The sequence below is a fragment of the Corythoichthys intestinalis genome, chromosome 4 (genome assembly GCF_030265065.1).
Source record: "Corythoichthys intestinalis isolate RoL2023-P3 chromosome 4, ASM3026506v1, whole genome shotgun sequence".
Taxonomy (NCBI): domain Eukaryota; kingdom Metazoa; phylum Chordata; class Actinopteri; order Syngnathiformes; family Syngnathidae; genus Corythoichthys; species Corythoichthys intestinalis.
Window position 1 is genome coordinate 58,747,526 of NC_080398.1, and position 25,111 is coordinate 58,772,636.

Below are 25,111 nucleotides of genomic sequence, written 5' to 3' on the forward strand. Positions count from 1 at the left end.
TTCCGCCAGCTGTGGATTGATTTCCTGAGTTGTATAATTTTGAAGCAGTTAATCACAAACTCCTACTAATGTTGAACATACTAATTCTTGTCGTGTGAAAACTAACAGAAGTATATCAGTAAAGCGAACGTTTTGCTTTTGTAACATCTTCTTTTCTCGTATATTGGTGTTTTTATAACGAAATTTTGGCCCGGAAGTCTCTTAACTCACAACGTACACTAGGATTTTGTACTTAACGGTATGTAAAAGTCCTTTTAAAATTATTATTATGAAACCCATGGCTTGTAAATATGAAAGGCAACAACATACGCGCGTTGAAGTTTGTGGCTCTATGTCAAGCACTATATGACTTAGTTAACAAACTCACGTAGCGTTATACTCACGACTCGTTTTGGTTCTCGAAGTCCACATCTCAGAGTGGTAATATCGTTGGATAACATGGTTCAGCATTCACTTCCAGATAATTTGCTGTGGTTTAAGTACCTCACATTCTTCGGACCCATTTAATTACAAACTGTGGGGGCGAAATTGGTCTAAGGGCATTCGATTCAACCAGTAGTAATGTGAGCTTCCTTGTTGTCAATTGGTGACATAATAAAGCAATACGTGGTGCTTGAACATTTCAGAAGATGCAGGTGTCCTATTAATTGGCTCTCTTATCTTTCTTTGAAAAATGATTCATCTGACTCTTATTTTGATTAACAGGCTGTGTCATGCTGACATGTGAGATATGCTGTGAGGAAATAATGTTAGAGGAGGACCTGAAGACACATCTACTCCTTACCCATCTGGAAAATGATATGCAGTGTCCACTGTGCCCTTTGTCTGGAGTAACATATGATGAACTTTGCTTTCATATCAGCTCTGCTCATCCAGACGAACAGGACGAAGCCCAAAATTCATCTCATTGCATTCCTAGCTGTCCTTCTTCAACTGCCACTAGTTTTACAGAGATTGATGACCCCCAACCTACAGGCAGCTATAGTGCAGATTCAGAAGCAAAACCCTGTGGATCATCTAGTGACTCATTGCTACCTCAACACAGTGATGATGGCATTTTGACATCTGAAGGGAATGTAGCTGTCTCGTCAGCACCTTTAAAACGGCGAAAAAAGCTTGGTTTGTCAAAGAGCATTCCTGCTCTGGAAAATGATGGATCCGAGCAGAAAATGGCCAAACAGAAGCGCAAAGCTACTCCAAAGGATGGTAGTATAAAAGCAAACAGAAAAAAAACCATCTAGAATCCTTTCAAGAGTCATAGGTTACAGCTGATGGTTGTTGTTTGTTTTGTTGTTTACAGGGCTATTTTCTTGCCCCATTTGTCCACTAGTATTCAGCAGCTGCAACTTTCTGCAGGAGCATGTTGAATTACATCTGCAGGAACAAAATACTCAAGGTATTTTTGCATTTGTACGTACCCTCACAATGTTTGTAATAGAAACAAATAAGAGTTCACAAAAGGCCATAATACCTAACAGAAAAAAAAAGACAAATAATGACAAAAGGTCACTGATTGTACTTAATATATCGTGGAAAACACTCAGGAGACTTGAAGTTCAGCTCTGAGAACCCCAATTTGGCCAAATTTCAAAATTGTCCTATATGCATGTGTGATACATCATTGGAAAGCTTAAAATCTTAAATTTTTTTGAAACATTTTTGGGGGGAACATAAATTTTGAACTGGAGAGCATTAAGAAAAAATTTAACAGCAAAATACTAACTGGAGGTGAGAGCACGCGAGAGCAGAATTAAAGACGCCATGATTTTAACGAGATATTATCACGTACTTGTTTTGATCCAAAAACTCCATATCATCAAGTGTCAAGACACAGCTGTGAATGGCCACAGCTGGATTTTTGGGGGATTTGATGGGTGAAACATGGTAATATAACAGGGGTCCCGATGCAGAAATCGCAGACATCAAAGGGTAATTGAGATTTTCATATATTTACCCTTTTCAACGTTTTTTTTTTTCCCTCAATTTTTCTTTGTTTGGATTGATTATTTATTATCTAAAATATTGGGGAAAATGGGAGAGTAACGAAAAAAATACAATTAAGCGATAGTTATGAGGTAGATTTCCGTGACTTTTTTACAGACGCCAATTTTTTCATTGTAACAATGTGTTTAAAAGTTTAAAATATGCAAGTGAATAATTTTTTAAAGTATTTTTTTAAAAACTTAATATTAGACATCAATTAATGATTCTAAGCTAAAAATGACAAAAATTTCGAAAAATATGTTTACTTACCTCCTTTTTATGGCTTGGTTGAAACAAAAGCGGTTGCGCGGTGTCTGTAAACAGGGGTTTCCAGGGTAAAACGGACAAATTAAAAATAGTTCGGGGGCTTATTGCGCCATGAATCTGCTATGGCAGCATGTAGACATATTGTTCTATCAAACACAACAGTTCTTCTGTCTTAAAATACAGCAGTTTATTTTAAAGAGGGGTGCAAGTGCAGAAACTGCTTTTTCAGCTTTGTCTGTGTTTTCCGCCATATCTCTTTTTAGGGGTAATTTTATTGTTCCAGTGCTGCGTAAATTAATAATGCCAGATTAAAAAAGACAAAGTTGGATGCTCTTAGGATTTTCCTTTTGCTCAGTATTCAGTAAATCTTTACAGTAGTACCGCGATATACGATCACATTGACACACGATCATTTCGACATCTGACGTTATATTTGACTCTTCATTTGTCCCGCCGTATGACGACATGCTGGAAATACGACGATTTATGACTGCAAACATTTCATTGTTTGCCCGCAAGACGGATGCACGGCAGATTTTCTTGTGAGAGAAACCAAAATGGGTCCCATGAAAGTTGGTGCAGGTGGTTAAAAAAGGTGACACTTAGCATTGAAATGAAGAAGGAAATATAAAAAATTACAAGCGTGGTGTGCATGTGAGTGAAATGGCTCGACAATATGGCGGTCTCCGACGACCTCCGTTTGCCAGTCTTTTAAAAGTTAAGGTGAGAATTATTATTGTTGTAACATCGGCAAAGAATTCGCCTGCTTCGTCAAGTTTTTAATAATTTATTTCAGAACTTGTGCAACACAACACGGCCACTGTCTGCCGTAGCCGGCGCCAACAACAACAGCAACAACAACAAAAGTAGAAAACGTACCACTCTCTCTCTCTCATCAGTCACACGGTCCGTTCAAGAATGGCATGCAAAACACAACAGCCACATTAGAACCCAATTTGTTGCATTATCATTATTATATTAGAATTATTCAGATTTGTATTCATAATGTATTTGTTTTGCTTTGTGTAATTGCTGTTTGTAATTGTACCAGCAGTATTTGTTAAAAGGTACCACGGATAGAAAGACATGTTGTTCTTAAAAGATAATACGAGTTATAATAATTTGATATTAAAATCAGGGCGTCAAACGATTAAAATTTTTAATCGAGTTAATCACAGCTTGAAAATTAAGTAATCGTAATTAATTGCAATTCAAACCATCTCTAAAATATTCCATCTTTTTCTGTAAATTGTTGTTGGAATGGAAAGATAAGACACAAGACGGATATATACATTCAACATACTGTACATAGGTACTCTATTTGTTTATTATAACAATAAATCCACAAGATGGCATTAACATTATTAACATTCTTTCTGTTAAAGGGATCCACGGATTGAAAGACTTAACAGTTCTTAAAAGATAAATGTTAGTACAAGTTATAGTAATTTTATATTAAGACCCCTCTTAATGTTTTCGTTTTAATAAAATTTGTTAAATTTTCAATCAAAAAATAAACTAGTAGCTGTCCATTGTTGACGTCGCCGAGCGCTGACGTCAGATGGGCTCCCTGCCGTTCTTCCACAGTGTCGTTAAGGACGTAAGGTAGTGATTGAAATACACCACAAGGTGTCAATGGTGAGTTTTAAATTACTTAGAAATCAAGCCAATGAGTGTGTTATGTCCCTCGACTGACACCGTAGTTCCCTTTTTACTGGTCCATCATGGTCATTTGAGTGCTGGCTTCACAACGTACGAGACCTCTGATAGTTTGTATATTGTGACTAGATATTAGGGGTGCACAATATCCATTTTTTGAAACCGATACCGATAACTTCCTGCTTCTCAAGGCAGATACCGATACGATAACCGATAATATGTATATATAATTTTTCAATGTATATTCACATTAGTTTTTGTACACCAAAAGGTCAAAAAAGGTCAAAAATACTAGTGGTTGGTTCGTCATAGATTTGCCTTTGACCGAACCAGAATTTTCATGATGACATGAACATTATTATAATGAACAAAACAAAGACAATAACAGTTTTCACTTCAAATAAAGTGCCCATATTAATTTTTTCAAATAAATATAATTTGAGTCACAATCAGTCAGTCAATATCAATGACGATTTGTTCCCCTGAACAATGAGCACTGATCTAAAACAAACATAAACCCAACAGGTATTGTACTTTGTCAGCAGAAAAGGCCTCTCAAGAACTTGTAAACATAACACTGTAAAATGCAAATATTTGCTAATTGCCATAGTAAGGTTTATAACTCAGTGAAGGAAAAATGCGGCCTCTAGAACAGTAACAAAACTTTGCATACTGGCAAAACAGGAGTGGAAACAAACGCTCACATGCCAATCCGACACAGTGCCAAAAATATTATTAGTAGGCCTGATAACATATTGTTATCGGATTTATTGGGATGACGTCATAATTCCTATTATTGGACCGATAATTATCGTGCACCTCTACTAAATATTGCCATCCAGTGTATTTGTTGAACTAAACGAAATGTTTGAATAGAGTTTGACCAAAGTCTGAGTAAGTTTTATGTGTACTTTGCATAGCTATATTGATTGGGAATGCCAGTTCTCTTTGCACTGTTGTTTAACTGTGTGAGATTGAAGCGCTTTTCTTTATGTGAACATTATTTTTTTTTCGAGAGAGAGATAGGAATATTATTTTTGTTGTGCTTTCACTAAATGATACTTATGTTTGTTGTGAAGGAGTTGCCAAAGCTTATGCCAATAAACGGCGCGTCTGAGCTACGAATCTGTGTCAACTCTCCTTTCCCTCTGCCTTACACCAATCTGTGGATTGAAGGAAAACTACGGCATCAGTCCAGGGACAAAACACACTCATTGGCTTGATCCCCAATTAATTTAAAACTCGCCATTGACACCTTGTGGCATATTTAAATCACTGAGATAAACGTGGAATTCGGCAGCGTGGCCTTGTGACGTCACCGCCCTGCGACGTCACAACAATGGCGACCTACTAGTTAAAATAATTTTACAAATTTTATTGAAACGAAAACATTAAGAGGGGTTTTAATAACAAATTATTATAACTCGTACTAAGATTGATCTTTTAAGAACTACATGTCCTTCTATCATTGGTTCCCTTTAAGGATTTAGCATAGATGTTTGGGCTGTGGCACGAATTACTCGAATTATAATGTATTCTTATGGGAAAATCCTGCTCGACATACGACAATTTCGATTTACAAACTAGGTCCTGGAAAGAATTAAATACGTATGTAGAGATACCACTGTACTTAGGACCACATATGTGCCGAGGCCAACATATCTGAAAACAAAGATTACATTGCTGAGTATACGATTACATATTTGTTAGTACACTTGTACTTTTCAAATTGTCTTCTAGGAGAGGAAAAATTTGAGTGCCCCATGTGTCCGGTTGTTTGTATCGACAGCACCTCTCTGCAGGAGCATGTAGAACAGCATTTAGACAATGAAGCAGGTAGGTTTGTTGAACCGTATGATACCCCGTCTCATATTTTTGCTTCTAATTAATGGAGACACACCAATCTTACAGTAAATTATATAGCAATGTGACACTAGTTTACTTTTGCTGTAGGCTGCTCGGATACAGATGGAAGACTGGCATGGACACTTCAACAGCAAATGAAGATGAATAGGAGGGAGGAGGAGAACCAACTGGAGAAGAAGCAGTTTCAGAAGTTGCAGGTCTGAAGTGTACTGAGTGAGCAGGACACAGCAGCAGTAGTGGTATAACTTAAGCATAAATAGGACCATAGATATGCATTAGCACACATTAGTTTTACAAACTTGATTTCACAAATTATATAAAGAAAAATAAAACATTTTACAGCGACAGCTAATCTCATCGTGGTGGAGGTTAAGCCTGTCGCGATGTGCAATAAGTCAATTAATCGCATGGTAAATAAAAATCAGGTTGGTAATTTTCCCGGATGCGATTTATCGCCGCGTGCGTGCATTCGTTTGCATGTGCTGTGTGCACTTGGCAAACGTGCGTGTTGATTGTATACGAGACTCCAGTTCTTTTCACAGATGTTTATTGGTCATCAACACACCGTAGAATTAAAGTTCAGCCGTACAAAATAAGCAAACACATCTATATTAAACATTGTAAAACAAAGCATTGAGGCTGATGGAAAAAAGACAATGTACAAACAATTTTAGCCTGCTATAAAACCTTTGGAGTCTTTCTCCAAACCACAAACTAGCAGTTAAAAGTTGACACTTTGAACATGGAAATTCGCTGGTTTACAGCATTTGCAAACAATGCGGAAAAAAAGACTATTACTGACACCAAATGCATGACGAAAATAATGAAAATTACTGTGTAAAGCTTACGGTTAGCAGCTTAGCGAAATAAAAGCATGTCATGTTCCACATGTAAAAAAAATTGTTAATCTCACATACTGCAGATTCTACACTGAGAATAGCTTTAAAATGACACCCATTATGAAAAATTTGATTGGCATTGAATAATTTTGTTTCAAATTTGTGAGCATGCGCACTTTGTACGACAAGATGAAAGTACAGTGCCCTCCATAATTATTGGATTTATAATAATCATGTGTTTTTTAGCTTCTAAATTTTTTTTTTCCTAAATAATATGGGACCTTAATGGAAAAAAAGAGAAAAATCCAACCTTCATTACAAGTGCATTTATTCAGTGGGGAAAAATCCCACATAAAGAAATAATTATTTGACATCAAATAATGTGTGTCACAGTTATTAGCACCCCTGGTGTTAATACTTTGTACAACCCCCTTTTGCCAACAAAACAGCACCTAATGTTCTCCTATAATGTTTCACAAGATGGGAAAAGACAGAAAGAGGGATCTTCAGCCATTCCTCCTTGCAGAATCTCTCTAAATCATCCAGAGACCTGGGTCCTCTCCTCTGTACTCTCCTCTTCAGCTCACCCCACAGGTTTTCAATGGGGTTGAGGTCTGGGGACTGAGATGGCCATGGGAGGAGCTTGATTTTGTGTCTGGTGAACCATTTCTGTGTAGATTTGGCCATATGTTTAGGGTCATTGTCTTGCTGAAAGACCCAGTGACGACCCATCTTCAGCTTTCGGGCAGAGGGCAACAGATTTTGATTTAAAATATCCTGGTATTTCAAAGCATTCATGATGCCATGCACCCTAACAAGGTTCCCAGGGCCTTTGGAAGCGAAACAGCCCCACAGCATCACTGACCCACCACCATACTTCACAGTGGGTATAAGGTGCTGTCTACACGCCAACAAGCTGTTTGGGAGGCATGCACGGAGAAAACCTTTCCTCACTCACAATCATAAACGCAAACGTCTGGAGTGCGCCAAGCGGTATTGGGGCTTCAACTGGGACCATGTGCTTTTGGTCAGATGAGACCAAGATTGAGCTTTTTGGCAACAAACACTCTAAGTTGGTCTGGCGTGCCATGAAAGATGCGCATGCTGAAAAGCACCTCATACCCGCCATATAGTCTACTAAAATTTGTTATCGCGACAGACCTTGTGGAGATGTTTGTATCTCTTAGTTTTCCTTGAAATTAAGTCTGACAATAGCATCCTTGAATGATAGGCACGAGGTGAGGGGCAAGACCAAGTATGGATTAAATGACCTCTTGTGAAGAAAACAATAATTGAATAAACAGGGTTTCCCCAGTGCTTTGTAAGTCTGACGGCCAGGATTTTTTTTGGGCTACTCTACATCCAGGCTGTGCAACTTTTCTGGGGAAATTTCTAGGTCCAAGTTTCCCCTGTGCAGAAGTGGGTCAGTGTGGCCTCTTTCTGAGCCAGGTGGCAGGCCCTGCCCCTTTGGAGTTTGGCCAGGCAAAGACGCAAAAAGCAACATGGGTCCCCATTCCCATGAGGTCATTCCCTGTGGTAGGGCTCATGGGTGTTGGGTGTATAGAGAGTTGGGTGAGGGCGAGAGGTTCAATCTCCAGTAGGGCTGTCCCAAATGACTAATTTCCTCCCAATTTGTCAGCCGACTATTTTTACGAATATTTATTTATTATTTTATTATTTATTTATTGTATATTATTTATATATTTTATTTCTGAAATATTACCACAATTATTTTGAATGAAAGGCACACATAGTCGTAGTAACAAAAATTAAATATATAGTATTATTTTTATAGTATACTACTATATGTATATACACTATAATATCATAAAGTAAATAACATTAGTGTAGTCATGGATGATAGTAAGCAGGCCAGTGCTGTGTTTCCATATACAGTGATACCTCAGCTCACGAACGCTTAAGCTCACGAACTTTTCGCCTCAAGAACATTAAATTCGCGAGCATATAGTCTCTGCTGACGAACTAGTTTTCGGCGGACGAACCAAACCACACGGTCGAACAGCGCCACGAGAAGCTGACGCACGCTCACGGCGTCCCAGTTCGTCCCCTCCCTTTCGTTGAGTGCGGACGTGGGTTTTGTTTGATAGACATTTTGGACCATATTGAGTGTACTTTTGCTATTATGGGACCGAAAAAGACCCCACCACAGGCTAGTGTTAAGCCTAAGAAGACATTAAAGAAAATAAGGTATATTTTTGTGTAGTTTTAAGGCTTATTTAGTAGAAAATTATGTTTTATGGGGACCTGGGAACGGATTATTCTCATTTTAATGGTTTCTTATGGGAAATAAATGTTCGGAAGACGAACTTTTCGCCTTACACACACTTTCTGGGAACCAATTATGTTCGTGAGCAGAGGTATCACTGTATATATTTATTATATTATTTATATACAGCATATATATGTATATATATATATGGGCTGTCAAAATTATCGCGTTAACGCGCGGTAATTAATTTTTTAAATTAATCACGTTAAAATATTTGACGCAATTAACGCACATGTCCCGCTCAGACAGTATTCTGCCTTTTGGTAAGTTTTACAGCAAGGCTTTTTGTGCTGCAGCACAACAGCGAACTCTTGTGGTCGCTTTGCGACATGGTTTATTTTCTTCTTGCCAGTTCATATGGCTGCACGACGTCTCGGGCTGAAGCCTACGTTGTAATGTTGTGCTTATATGATCCTTGGACAAGATTTGTCCGTAAGTATGGTTGTTATAAAAAATGTGCATATTATGTTAGTAAGCGAAATGTTCTATTTTTTGTATGACACGCTTTTTGTTTATGTTTAGTGAACCTGTATAGCGTGCGAAGCTAACGTTGTTGCTAATGCAATGCTTGTGTACTTTTTTTTTTGTAGTTTTATGACGGTCTAAAGAGGACAATGGTTTGAGGCTTTTTTATTAATAAATAAGATGAAAAAGGAAGAAGTCTGATTATTAAGGCATCGTTCACTAGCTGTCTAGCTTTGGAAAAAGTAGACGCTTCGGAGTGAGGACAGCATAGACAGATTTAAATGACAGTAGAGTGAAATGCCCACTACAGTCCTTATGTACCTACCGTATGTTGAATGTACAGTGGGGAGAACAAGTATTTGATACACTGCCAATGGATTTTCCCATTGGCAGTGTATCAAATACTTGTTCTCCCCACTGTATATATCCATCTTGTGTCTTATCTTTCCATTCGAACAATTTATTTTACAGAATATATATAATTTACAGAAAAATATGGCATATTTTATAGATGGTTTGAATTGCGATTAATTGCGATTAATTACGATTAATTAATTTTTAAGCTGTAATTAACTCGATTAAAAATTTTAATCGTTTGACAGCCCTAATATATATATATACAGTGCCTTGCAAAAGTATTCGGCCCCCTTGAATCTTGCAACCTTTCGCCACATTTCAGGCTTCAAACATAAAGATATGAAATTTAATTTTTTTGTCAAGAATCAACAACAAGTGGGACACAATCGTGAAGTGGAACAACATTTATTGGATAATTTAAACTTTTTTAACAAATAAAAAACTGAAAAATGGGGCGTGCAATATTATTCGGCCCCTTTACTTTCAGTGCAGCAAACTCACTCCAGAAGTTCAGTGAGGATCTCTGAATGATCCAATGTTGTCCTAAATGACCGATGATGATAAATACTGGACTGTCTCAGGAAATTAGAATACACAATATTGTAATTTTTTGAGACAGTCCTGTGTATATATACAGGACTGTCTCAGGAAATTAGAATACACAATATTCTAATTTCCTGACTGTCTCAAAAAATTAGAATATTGTATATTCTAATTTCCTGAGACAGTCCAGTAGAATCCACCTGTGTGTAATCAAGTCTCCGTATAAATGCACCTGCTCTGTGATAGTCTCAGGGTTCTGTTTAAAGTGCAGAGAGCATTATGAAAACCAAGGAACACACCAGGCAGGTCCAAGATACTGTTGTGGAGAAGTTTAAAGCCGGATTTGGATACAAAAAGATTTCCCAAGCTTTAAACATCTCAAGGAGCACTGTGCAAGCCATCATATTGAAATGGAAGGAGCATCAGACCACTGCAAATCTACCAAGACCCGGCCGTCCTTCCAAACTTTCTTCTCAAACAAGGAGAAAACTGATCAGAGATGCAGCCAAGAGGCCCATGATCACTCTGGATGAACTGCAGAGATCTACAGCTGAGGTGGGAGAGTGTCCATAGGACAACAATCAGTCGTACACTGCACAAATCTGGCCTTTATGGAAGAGTGGCAAGAAAGAAACTATTTCTCAAAGATATCCATAAAAGGTCTCGTTTAAAGTTTGTCACAAGCCACCTGGGAGACACACCAAACATGTGGAAGAAGGTGCTCTGGTCAGATGAAACCAAAATTGAACTTTTTGGCCACAATGCAAAACGATATGTTTGGCGTAAAAGCAACACAGCTCATCACCCTGAACACACCATCCCCACTGTCAAACATGGTGGTAGCAGCATCATGGTTTGGGCCTGCTTTTCTTCAGCAGGGACAGGGAAGATGGTTAAAATTGACGGGAAGAGGGATGCAGCCAAATACAGGAACATTCTGGAAGAAAACCTGTTGGTATCTGCACAAGACCTGAGACTGGGACGGAGATTTATCTTCCAACAGGACAATGATCCAAAACATAAAGCCAAATCTACAATGGAATGGTTCAAAAATAAACGTATCCAGGTGTTGGAATGGCCAAGTCAAAGTCCAGACCTGAAACCAATCGAGAATCTGTGGAAAGAGCTGAAGACTGCTGTTCACAAACACTCTCCATCCAACCTCACTGAGCTCGAGCTGTTTTGCAAGGAAGAATGGGCAAGAATGTCAGTCTCTCGATGTGCAAAACTGATAGAAACATACCCCAAGCGACTTGCAGGTGTAATTGGAGCAAAAGGTGGCTCTACAAAGTATTAAAGCAAGGGGGCCGAATAATATTGCACGCCCCACTTTTCAGTTTTTTATTTGTTAAAAAAGTTTAAATTTTCCAATCAATTTTGTTCCACTTCACGATTGTGTCCCACTTGTTGTTGATTCTTGACAAAAAATTAAAATTTTATATCTTCGTTTGAAGCCTGAAATGTGGCGAAAGGTTGCAAGGTTCAAGGGGGCCGAATACTTTTGCAAGGCACTGTATAATATATATATATAAATATATATATATATGTATATATACTGTATATATATATATATATGTATATATAATTTTTTTCCCCGCAAGTGGGAGCTTCCATGATCCGAATAAATACAATCTGCATGCCGTGCACAGAGATGTCGAGATCTTGAACTTTCGGGAGCAGCAGCAGAGTAGATCAAAAACGTGAAGTACGTGGGGGAAAAAACTTAATGATGCACGTTGATACGACGCACATAAATGCAACTACAATTGAAAAAAATCATTAGAAAGTTGTATAGACTTACAATCCGCTAGCTTGTTGTTTCTTGTTGTCTTCCAGAATTACACCTGGGTGACGGTGCTTCAAGTGTTCGTTCATAGCCAACGTGCTACCGTGGTATGCGAGCTCAGCTTGGCAAAGAGTACACACAGTGGCACCCTCCATATTTTGTTTTAAATAATTCCAGGCTCTGGCCATTCTGGTCTGCTTTTTTGGCTTTATGCCGCTTTCACCGCTTGCATCGCGAGTGCCCGCCATTCTAAACTTTATCCGCAAGTAATTTTTTTTTAACCTGTCATTACCCGTCGACTGTATATTTTGCCCGTCGAAGCATTTACGTCATCGATGACGTCGACAACATCGACTAGTCGGGACAGCTCTAATCTCCAGCTATTTGAGATGTTTTTTTGCACATGAAATGTCACATCTGTGGAAAGGTAGAAGCCCATACTGGTGGATGAGGTTGAGAAGTTCTGACTGGATGTAATGAGGCTCACTTTGACGCACAGTTTGGGCTTTGGTGCCACTCCTCGAACAGGTGTGAGCGTACTTATTGGCCACAGGGCAAGTGCCTGTATGTTGGGGTTCACCCCAATTCGAGAAGCAGTAGCTTTGAATTGGGGTAGGGGTTGCGTCCTGACTGTTTGACCTTTTTAAGCCCGTGTCATTGCTTTGTCTGTGAAGACGTGTTCAAAGCAGTATTTGTAATACACGACAGTGCTAGTCTTGTAAGTGGCTCGTCCTAGATGTCGGGGAGTAACTCTATTGTTATTTTTTTGTAAATATTACAGTACAGTAACAGTACAGTAAGCACAGTGCTTAGGAACAGGGATATTATTTATTGAGTACTATAAAGATTTCCAGAATCATAGGATGGAAATAATTGAGTCGAATAAAAGTAAGGAAAGGTTTGTGAAATATTTTATTTTTTATGAATGAATTAAGTATAATTTCTGGTGGGTTGGTTGTGTCGTATTTGTATCTATTCCAAATAAACGTATGCCACTATCTAGTGTATAACAATGTGAATTAATTTAATGAAATTTAAGTGATAATGATATTCCCACTCTTGACTTGAAAATGAGCAAATGTTTGTAGCACTCGCGAAAATTCCTCCTCTCAAAAAACTGCCGAATAACTGTATTATTCTTTTTATTGGGTTCCCACCGATTGAGCGGGCGGCTCCCATCAAGTTTTCATTTTCCTGTGGAAACAGTGTGACTCGCTGACACATCTGTGACGTTCGAGGCCTCGTCAGCAGTGGTCACGTGATTTTTGGCTTGCTCGACGCCGTTTTCGGAACACTGCTTTAACACAGCTCTACTTCATTTGCTCGAATCAGATTCGAGCAGGAAGGCTCGAGCATCCCATCTCTACCAAACAGCAGCTTAGGGTACCCATCCATTTTGGAGTTCTTGGAGGGGTTGCTGTATACAAGATATATTAAATCGATCAAAGGCCACTGAATCGAATCGGGGTACACTTTGCGATATTGGCAAATATCCAAACTTTTTTTTTTTGCAGAAACAGTTTGGCCTGGATGGCAGTGGTGGCTATTGCAAACAGATGGAGAAGACCATGGCGAGAGATGTGGCCAGGGGGGCCATGGACATCGCAGAGTATTACTCTAAAAGGGTAGAGATGATGGAATCTCTTGCTTCAGGAGTTGATGACGGGAGGACAAGAACTCTGGGTTTGTTCTGTTGCACTTAGGTCAACATATTCTTTTTAAAGTATTAGTATTTGCTGTTACTGTCATGAAAGTGGGAATCCATCATATGCTTGCAGAGGTCTCAGCATCCGGGGTGTCTAAGCTGTCATTGTTATTGTCTTCCTGTGCCATAGGTGTCATTGGAGCTCTATGCCAGTACTATAACACTGAGTGCAGAGACTGCGCGCACGTGTGGCTGAGCGCTGACACTGATCACTACTGCTCCTCTCCAGGAGACAAAGGCTGGGGGTGCGGTTACCGAAACTTCCAGATGCTGCTCTCTTCTCTTTACAAACTAGATCCATATGCTTCCTCTTTACAAGGTGCTCCATTACACACACCCTATTATGAAAAACCTAATTAGATTTTCCCCGTTTTGACCCTAAAATATATTTGAAATGTGTACTACCTTACTAAGCTGTAATAATAATATTGCAACCCCTTAAATACTTCACGAGGTACCAAGGCAGATATATAGGAAGCATTAATTGTAAGTTTGGATCTATTATTGATCTACTTTATGTCTGCCATGTTCTACTGAATCTACACGCACATAAGATTACAGTTAAGGGGTAAAAGCTTAATAAAGAAAAAGTGAAAAGAGAAAGAAAAAGCCTAATAACCTTGTAGGGTGACCACTAAGTATGCAACAATACTCTGTTTTATATTGAACCGTTTGATACGCCCTCTTCGATTCAATACGCAAAAACATTCGATCCAATTGAAAAGCTACCAAAATGTATTTTCCAACTTTTTTTGTGGTCTCTCTTGCTATGCGGCTTGTCGGTTTCAACATCATACAGATCCGTTGTGTGGAAGCATTTCGGGTTAGTGATACGCTATCCCCACTCTTACATAATTGACAAAGACTGACTTTACAGATATGTACAACAATGCCCGCCACTATATTGTTGCCGCCTTTTGCTGCTACGGTTAGCTTCGGTTTGACACCAGACAGCTTAAACCCTGGGACACAGAGCACTAACTCACAGTTACATGATGAACAATGAGTGGCAAATTAAGAGCGCTGTACTTCATACTCGTCCTGTTTATGAAAGTCGATTGTCAAATGCTGGTGTTGTGCAGTAATGAGCAGATGTGACTTCTGTGGCGTTTGTTAACTTTTTTAATGCCCCGACAACACTCGCGCGCACACACTAGATATCATCAAATAGCAACCTAGATGTGCTACGTTGGATCCCCCCAATTCCCATGCCATTGCCTGGGTGAACCCAGAGTAATCATGGGACTCGTAGTCCATATACTACATCGATGAATTAAAAACCGCCATGACTGAATGGATGTTAAGTAGCAGTGACTATAGATAATGCTGCAAATATTGTTAATTCAATACATAACACAGATGGACTTGGACCACAAATAGGATGTTTTGCTCATGTAGTAAACATACTATAGCTGCTAAGAGAGCTTTAGCAATCAACAGTGTGCCCCACCTCACTTTACAAAAAGTACAAAAGATTGTTCTCAGCACTTTTATACAAAATTTCTTCAGATCAGTAAGAGGTAAGCACACAAATATTATGCACTAAAATGCATGTTTATATGATGGCATTGTTATTTTTGCTTATTAGCAAAATTAAAAAAAACTAGGGCTGTCAAACGATTAAAATTTTTAATCGATTTAATTACAGCTTATCCGCGACCCTCGTGAGGAAGAAGCGGCATGGAAAATGAATGAATGAATAATTACAGCTTAAACATTAATTAATCGTAATTAATCGCAATTCAAACCATCTATAAAATATGCCATATTTTTCTGTAAATTATTGTTGGAATGGAAAGATAAGACACAAGACGGATATATACATTCAACATACGATACATAAGTACTGTATTTGTTTATTATAACAATAAATCAACGAGATGGAATTAACATTAATAACATTCTCTTAAAGTGATCCATGGATAGAAAGATTTGTAGTTCTTAAAAGATAAATGTTAGTACAAGTTATAGAAATTTTATTAAAATTGGTAAAATTTTCAATCAAAAAATAAACTAGTAGCTCGCCATTGTTGATGTCAATAATTACACATTGCTCACTCATGGTACTAACCCATACAAATCAGTTGGACCCAAACGCCAGCAGGGGGCGCCAAACACCAAAAAACAAGTAACAAACGGACATTACACTGTACTATCATTTTAGTCTGTTTGAGCGGGGCATGTGCCTTAATTGCGTCAAATATTTTAACGTGATTAATTTAAAAAATTAATTACCGCCCGTTAACGCAATAATTTTGACAGCCCAAAAAAAAAAAAAAAAAAAAAAAAAAACCTAATAAAAATAAATAACACTTGCATTTTTTGTTTCGGAGCATTAAATGTTTTGAATCGAAAATCGTCTCCATCGTATCGAAAATCATACCGAACATACTGTACCGTGACTCAACTGTATCGTTGCATCCCTAGCTACCACTGTCCTGCGTAGTGCATCCACTTACAGCATTTTGAGCACAATTCAGGCATCCCGCAAATTGAGGCTGTGCCCTGCAGAATCAACACAACTGTCAAAAAAAAAACCCCAGTAAACACAGTTAAAACACAGTATCTTCAAATTTCTGCCTCAACAAAGGGAACCAGAGGAACAGGTGCCGATATAAATTCAGCAAACGTACCACTTCCAGAATTTCTTTCCCGCTACAATGTCATATTTGGGCACTTTCGGACTTTTCTGGATACTACTACTGTGACATAGTAAGGTGAAGGAACAATTTAGTGCAATGTAATTACCATGAATCTGGTCACACTATATCCTTGTTTAACTAGTTGAACATCTATCATCGGAAATGAAAGATGATTTATTTTTAAAGTCTTGTTTTATAGACATTTTTTTATTCAATGCTCACTTTCTCCCACAGATAAAGCAGTGCCAAGTATCCCAAAAGTGCAGAGTATGATTGAGGATGCATGGAACTCAGGACTGGATCCTCAAGGTGCATCCCACTTTAACCATCATCTACAGGGAACTCGAGCCTGGATTGGTGCCACAGAGATCTATGTCCTGCTTACTTCTCTAGGAATTAGGTGTCTACCACTCATGTTTTTATTGTTCAATTTGGTCATATAGTTTTTCGGTCGAGTCATGAAAGATCAATTAAATTACTTTTTTTATTCAAGTGAGAGTTTAAAACAGGGGTCACCAAACTTTTTCCTGTGAGGGCCACATAACCCTTCTCTTCTCTGATGAGGGGCCGGGGTCAGTTTGTAACAGAAAAAGTGTGACGAATGCAGGAGTGCCTAAATGTAAAAATTTATTGTTTTTCAGAAAGCCACAATCAAATAACCCTTTCTGGATTCTTCACGGAACCAAAGTAAATAAAATAAAAATGATTTAATATAATATAGTATAATGTAATATAATATAATATAATATAATGTAATTCGGGCTGTCAAACGATTAAAATTTTTAAGCGAGTTAATCACAGCTTAAAAATTAATCGTAATTAATCGCAATTCAAACATCTCTAAAATATGCCTTATTTTTCTGTAAATTATTGTTGGAATGGAAAGATAAGACACAAGACTGATATATACATTCAACATACTGTACATAAGTACTGTATTTGTTTATCATAACAATAAATCAACAAGATGGCATTAACATTAATATTCTGTCAAAGCAATCCATGGGTAGAAAGACTTGTAGTTCTTAAAAGATAGATTTTTGTACAAATTATAGAAATTTTATGTTAAAACCCCTCTTAATGTTTTCGTTTGAATAAAATTGGTAAAATTTTCAATCAAAAAAATTAACTAGTAGCTCACCATTGTTGATGTCAAGAATTACACAATGCTCATGGTGCATAAAATCAGTTGCACCCAAGCGCCAGCAGAGGGAGACAAAAAACACAAGTAACAAGTGGACATGACACTGCTGTCATTTTAATCTGTTTGAGCGGGGCATATGCGTTAATTGCGTCAAATATTTTAACGTGATTAATGAAAAAAATTAATTACCGCCCGTTAACGTGATAACTTTGACAGCCCTTAATATAAAATAATATAATATAATATAATATAATATAATATAATATAATATAATATAATCAGGGGTGCACATAATTTTTTTGCCCAGGTTCTCAGAGGAGGACCTGGAGATGTGACTTGGTCCTCATTGAGCTTGAGAGCCGACCCACCTGATGCGATAAATTTATGACAAGCTTTACTTAGAGCCAATTAACTTTGATTAATTATATTAACAGTTAATGCTTGATTAACATCAACTGGCACAACAAAATTGCCATTACTTTGAAGTGAAATGTAAAGAAATAAACATAAAAGCACCAATTCAAAATAAAGGGCATTATGCGGCTCCCACATTAACTCCAAGCCTTTTTAAAAGTGGGATGTCCTCCTCATAAGACCTCATTGAACGTGCATGTTTAGCTTTGTAAAATGCGAGCAAAAACACGTTTGTCAGTGCATGTCGCTGTTCATTACCTTTATTCCGCCCTATTCCGCCACATGTCCATAGGGCGAGTGGGGTCCTGTTTGACATCGATAGTTTGCTTAATTGCCACATGCTCTGTTTTTTTCGTGCTTTTCAAAGTTTGGATGGCTGAAATTCTTTGACCCTACATAAAATGCGTTTCTCTAATCGGCGACATTGGGATTCTCACGGCACATTTTGTACCGCATTTCCGTGCGAGCATCATTCGCTTCTAGCCATGGTACCTCCTGTAGCCACTTTTCAGCAAAAGTCCTTTTTTTCGGTAGCTCCGGTGACGTCTCTGCCGTCTGTCTGTCTTTTGACGGGGTGGGGGAACACGGAAGTAATTACTCAGTGTGGCCTGCCTCTTCGACATTTTGAGAAGTTATTTTCTCGTGTCCGCCGCAAATAGAGTGGTCAGCCATCGGTACGCAAAAGCGTATGGAAGCCGTTGAGGGCCAGCGCGTTTGTCTACGTCCAGTACGCATGTGCGGACCACTTATGTGCACCCCTGAATATAATATAATATAATATAATATAATATAATATAATATAATATAATATAATATAATATAATATAATAATACTGTATTAATTAAATAGATAATAACCAAATAACCATTGCGCGGTTCTTCACAGAAAAAAGCCAGGAAATAAATAACTCTATTGAGGAGGAAAAAAAAAAAAAAAAAAAAACATTTAAAAGTGTAAGGATCACTCAGTAAACACCTTAAAAGGCTAAATCAACATTGTATATTCTCTCATGCAAGATTAAAAAAAATCTCACAGAGTAGGCAACCGTGAAGCTTACTGTTGCAGCCTGCCTTCATGCTGCTGCAGGGTCCTTCCAGGGTCCTACCGCCTGATCAAAATCCTTTTTTATTGGTTTATTTTTTTTGTTTGTTGTTGTCGATCTTGGAAAAAAAAAGTCCATATATTGGCAGGCCAATATATCGGTCAAGAAAGAATGCAGCAGTGGATTGATTTGAATACCAGCTTTAAATGATAACATTTCCCATCTCTGCCCCCCTTGCAGTGGCCGCATCATTGACTTTCACCAGCCAACAGGCCCAGGAGGCACCCATCCCCTGCTCTTTGATTGGGTCAAACAATACTTCAGTCAGACCAGCAGTAGCAGATTACCACCTAGACTCACCCAGACCTCCCTCCCGCCGCTTTACCTGCAGCATCAAGGTGCGCACCCAGCAACACCACTTAAAAATACATTGCGCCATGGTGGGGTTTGGGCTGGAATATCTCCATAAAAAGTCAATGATTCTAACACTATTGTAGAAAGGCAGCATTAGGGGAAAGAATAAAGTGACATGGAACAATGGACTTGACTTGGGTAAACTGGGCCAGAAATTCTCTAGTGAAAAATGTTTTTATGTAAATTCTGATTTAAAGGGCTGAGTACTATTTTAATCTGTATGTATTACTGCACTATTTATGTTCATTCTGAGTACTGACACTGAGTACTTTGAGTAAGTAACGCAGCATAAAAGATTTACTTGATTACATTTATGTGAGTAACTTGTTGAGAAAAATGTATTTCTAAAAGTTCCATGCCATACTTTTTACATAGAAGAAACATTACTCTTACTCCGCTGCTTTGAGCTATACACTAAATTCGTTCAATGATCACGCCAGCCTGTTCAATCATGTGGCGTCTTTAAAGCGCCGGAAAAAATTAACTATTTCACATCAACATTACTCCAACCTTGATTTGAACCTCTCTCCCAGTTTTGATTTGGCACTGATACACCACATAAAACTGGAGATATGATCGTTTTAATTTCATGGTAGGTTTTTTTACATGAGAGGGCACTCATGCTCTTAAGATCGATGATGTTACATTTCTGTAGATTTTTGTTGTCGGAATTCGATTACTTTTGTGTTTTGTTTTTTGTCTAATAATGTGGTCATGTAAAAGGTTATAGTATTAATCACAATAACAGTTCATATAGATGACATTGTGCTGAGAAAAACAATAACATTGTAAGTTGAGTAATATTATTTTAAGTAACGTGACTCATACTTTTAAGTTTTTGGACACTCTACCCACCTCTGCATTATTGCTATTTAGATTTACCATTACTCTAGCGGACTGAAACACTATGCCACATATTGTTTTTTTAATTACAGGTATCATTTTTTTTCATTTTATCCTTAGATTGAAAGTAAATTTCAACTGGGAACAGCAAAAACATGCTTAATTATATATTTTTTAAATTCCTCACTACTCATTTGGCGAACAGCCACAGTATTTACAGGATCAAAAATAGTGCTCAGACTTAATACATCAACTGTTTCCTCCTGACTGTGTCCTGTAGGGCATAGCCGCTCCATAGTGGGTTTGGAGCAGCGAAAGAATGGAAACATGTGCCTTCTTCTTTTGGATCCTGTTTCTTCATCATCAGATATCTTGATGTTAATGAGTAAAAACACTGCGTCAATAGCCATCCGGCATTTCCGAAAAATGCCTGGCAGCCTTAAACATAAACAGTACCAGATAGTGGGAGCAGAGGGTGTGTTGTCTGCTGAGGAAAAACAGGTCAGTTTCTTTATGTTATTTGATATTTGTCATGTTATGACGCCTGGGAATATTCTCGGTATTGGTATTTTGCCATGGGCTATTCTAATCCATTGTTCAATGACGTCATCGCCCACCCTATTTAGAATTCTAACTGACCCCAATTCCAATGAAATTAGAATGTGTTAAACGTGAAAAAAAAAAAAAAAATTCCACAACAATGTATGTTTGCAAATCCATGTTCAACCTATATTTAATTGAAAACTCCACAAGATGTTTAATGTTTTTACCTGATAGACTTTACTGTTTTTAGCAAATCATTAATTCAGAATTTTATATCTGAAACACATTTCAAAATGGCTGGGACAAGTGGCAAAAAACTAAAAGTCGAAAAATGCTTTTCAAACACCAATATGAAACATCCCACAGGTGAACAGGCTAATTGGGAACCAGTGGGTGCCATGATTAGGTATAAAAGGAGCTTCCCTGAATTGCTCATTCACAAGCAAAGATGGAGTGAGGTTCACCTCTTTGTGAACAAGTGCGTGAGAAAATAGTCCAACAGTTTAAAGGTGGTATGAAATACTACAGCTCGTGACTTTAAAATGATAGCAGACAATACTTTGGGCATAAATCCATCCAACAATGGCTTAATAATGAAATTAGTTCTAATTAGTCTTCATTTCTCAGCTACCTTGGCCCCGCCCACGAAAAAATCTACACACAGATGATGATATCACACCTAGAATAAGTTGCGGATTTTTGCTGTCTGCTAGCATGCTAGACAAAGGCTTTTTATTCTGTTGTTGCCGTTTAACCGTCATTCTATCGACATGTACTAGCTAGAGCAGCAGTAGAAAGCTAAATAGATCAGCAATTCTGGTTATGATGTCACACTCAGAATTGTTTGGGAAAAAAGTGGGCATTACCCGATGTATTGTTTTGGGAAATGGCAAAAAACAGCAAGATTTAAGTAACACGTTTGGGAGATATGCTACGTTCATGTATGTCGGGAGATCTGAGTTCCCAAGTTGGAAAATTGTTCTGATGTGTTGCAAAATCGTAATGTGGGATAAGAACATGGTTGCTACAAAGAAGGGCAGCTTATTTAATGCTCCAGTGATACATCATGAGTTGAATGACTGTTTGTGCTTTTTATAGACACCATGTAATAAACCCTAAAGCCTACAGAAATGTCATTTTACTGACTGGTGAAACACAGCACAAGCATAGCACATTGGTAGTTCAAAATATTACCATAAACCGACAGTATTTACGGTAATAATATGATTTGACAACTTCTCCAACTTATCAGAATCTAGGAGAAAACAAAACAGATGTGACTTTTCTTTTAAAGGCTGCTGTATAGCTTGCTCGTTTCATCATGATGAATAAATGTTTCTTCCATGGATTGATACAGTAAAATGAAAGTGAGAACGTAAGTCGGAAATCCGTGAAAGCTCATCGCTGTCAACACGACAGTAACAATAGGAACTATTGTTATTTAGGTTTGAGTTTCCCGAGGGACAGATATAGTTGACGGACACAGGAAGTCTGTGTGTTTACGTTTGTTATGGTCCGAGTTGCAGATCTGCAATAAACGTTGACTCAAATGAGTTCAAGAAACTAAATTCTGTGCTTTATGAAGAGTGAAAAAAGCAGAATTTAACACAGACGAAATCATTCGGCCGATTAGAATGAAATATTACCGAAACAATATGGTGACGTCACGTACCATAATGGTCGGCAGCAGGTCGCCGCATACGTTTCTTTAACACAACGTGGCCGTGTCAATAAAAGAAAAAAATCGGTGTATGTATGTATATATATATATATATATATATATATATATATATATATATTTCTGTCTCCATCCCCATGTACCCGTTTTTAATGCGTACCATGATTTCACAAGTTGATTTTGGGGAAAAAAAGTGCGCGTTATATTCGGGAAATTACGGTACTCTGTTCGCAAATTGAAATATCAAATTATCTGCCGACATTTAGCTAACTGGCTATGAATACATCGACAATTAAATTGATTTGAGTGAGAGGCTCTCACTCAAGAGCTTTGTCTAATATTGGGTTGATATGATATGTGGTATTTGAACTGTATCAGTACTGATGCTATTTATTGCTATTTGTTTATATGATCAAAATGCATAGAATCCATGTGCATGAATGAATTGCCTTTCTTTGGGCTATAACCTCGAACAATTTGGTATGTGTGCTCATCATAATTTCCACCTGTTTTACAAACATTTTATTTTTTACTGAGATCCCTGTAATCTGTAAAAAAAAATGTCTTATTTTTTATTTCTATTTGACTCAAACAGCATTGCTCTTGTAAATTGATTTAGAAAGTCATTTGCTCGCAGCAAGGATAAATAAGTATGGAGGTATGAAAGAGGTAGGCTAGGTAACCCACATAGGCAACATAAATCACTTTTAGGTCACAATCTAAAAGAAACACCTATTAATTGCTTAAAATTTAGTGATATATCCCCATTTCTGTCCACACAAAGTAGAACAGCAGAGTGTAGGAAGAGGTGAAGGAGAGATGGAAGTCGATGAGAATGAACAGAGGTGAATGGACTATCAACAAGGGATGTCCCAATTTTGATGTTGAATACTGATGGCTGAAAAACAAAAAAAAAAGTCACTTTTTTTACAGAAACATTTTGGTTTGCATGTACCATATTTTTCGGACTATAAGTCACACCTGAGTATAAGTCGCATCAGACATAAAATGCCCAACGAAGAGGAAAAAAAACCATAAGTCGCACTGGAGTATGAGTCGCATTTTAGAACAGATAGAACAGATATGTCATCTTGAAAGGCAATTTAAAATAAAAATAAAATAGAGAACAACATTCTGAATGAGTGTACAGTATGATAATGTAACATGATGCATGAACAACGAAATGCGAACGTGGCCGGTATGTTAACGTAATATAGCTATTAAGAGTTATTCAGATAACTATAGCATAAAGAACATGCTAACAAGTTTACCAAACCATCAGTGTCACTCCAAAACACCAAAATAACATGTGAAATGATATAATAATGTGTTAATAATCTCACACATAAGTTGCTCCGGAGTATAAGTCGCACCCCCAGCCAAGCTGTGAAAAAACTGTGACTTATAGTCCGAAAAACACGATATATAGTTTAAAGTGCTAAAAAAAATTTGTTCGCTCGCCAGTCTCCCAGTGTTGTACTTGGTTTAGTGACGCCCCTGCCATCCGCAATTGCTGGATGAAACTACACTGCAAAGAAGCCATTTTTAAACAGTACACACGCACAGGTGTTGTGTTGGATAAAATGGAGAGTGGCAAACTGGAAAACCTTTCTGTGGTCGGAGACAAATCATGATTTGAAGTTGTTTATGGAAAAACTGGAACACCTGAAGGTGTTTATCAGCACTCACTCCAAAAGCCACCTTCTGTAATGTGTCAGTACCAATGGCATTAGTAAATTACACATCTGTGTAAAAAATACAGGATTTGGAGAAACATAATGCTGCCATCCAAGCAACATCAACGTTTGTTAGTAGACTGGTTTTGCCTGGAGTCCAGAACTGTCTCCCATTGAAAATTTGTGGCGCATTATGAGTGTAAAACACAACAACAGAGAACCCAGAGTGTTAGACAGCGGAAGCTGTACGTCAAGCAAGAATGGGATAGAATTCCACCCACAGAGCTTCAACAATTATTGTCCTCAGTTGCCAATTGTTTGTTGAATTTTATTCAAACAAAAGTTGATGTTAGACAAGGTTAAACACCACTCTTCCCCACTCTTTTGTACTGCGATAAAATTCTTAAGTTAATGAGTATTTTCTGAAAACAAAGTGTCACTTTGAACATTGAATGTCTTCGTCTTTTTACTGTATTCAATTTAATATAGTTTGAACATGGTTGATGTGGGATGCAGGGAATGAAAATGAATTCATGGTTTTTTACCTTTGTAAAATTCCTGACCAAAACTTATTGTTTTGAGTGTTTCATTGGCCTTTTAGCTTAACTCGCCAAATTTTGAAATCAATTCATCCCCATTACTGTATTTAATGTTTTTTTGTGTCAAATTAACTGAAAACGGGCATTCACGAAATATGTTGTGTAATTTGCTCGTGACTTAAAGGATCTGAACCGTGTTCTGTTTTCCTTTTCCATTAACAGAGCCGTATCTTGAACTCAAGGACTCTGTGTGCTGAAAGGATTCCATGAACTGAAACCTTTTTTTTAACTCCTCTACCTCTCTTTGCTTTTAATGTGAATATGATTTTATCATTTCAGAATGTACAGTGTGCTGCACCTATTTGCTAATAAATGTTCAGAATTAATCATCTAACTTGCAGGCAGTTCCTACTCA

The 25,111-nt window shown here is 37.7% G+C and overlaps 2 protein-coding genes across 2 annotated transcripts in view; one reads left to right on the top strand and one right to left on the bottom strand.

Moving 5' to 3' along the window:
* Positions 1–573, bottom strand: part of kpna5 (karyopherin alpha 5 (importin alpha 6)) — a 35,186-nt gene extending 34,613 nt beyond the window's left edge. Inside the window, exon 1 of the mRNA XM_057834110.1 lies at positions 384–573. Coding sequence (XP_057690093.1) covers positions 384–440 — 57 coding nt within the window. The 5' untranslated portion in view covers positions 441–573. The remainder of the gene's footprint in view (positions 1–383) is intronic.
* zufsp (zinc finger containing ubiquitin peptidase 1) lies at positions 1–25,111 on the top strand. Its single transcript, XM_057834109.1, has 11 exons — positions 1–238; positions 706–1,206; positions 1,301–1,396; positions 5,650–5,745; positions 5,863–5,972; positions 13,570–13,738; positions 13,891–14,079; positions 16,637–16,802; positions 19,244–19,401; positions 20,541–20,761; positions 24,919–25,111. Exons 2-11 carry the CDS (start codon positions 714–716, stop codon positions 24,964–24,966), a joined length of 1,746 nt encoding a protein of 581 aa, XP_057690092.1. The 5' UTR covers positions 1–238; positions 706–713; the 3' UTR covers positions 24,967–25,111.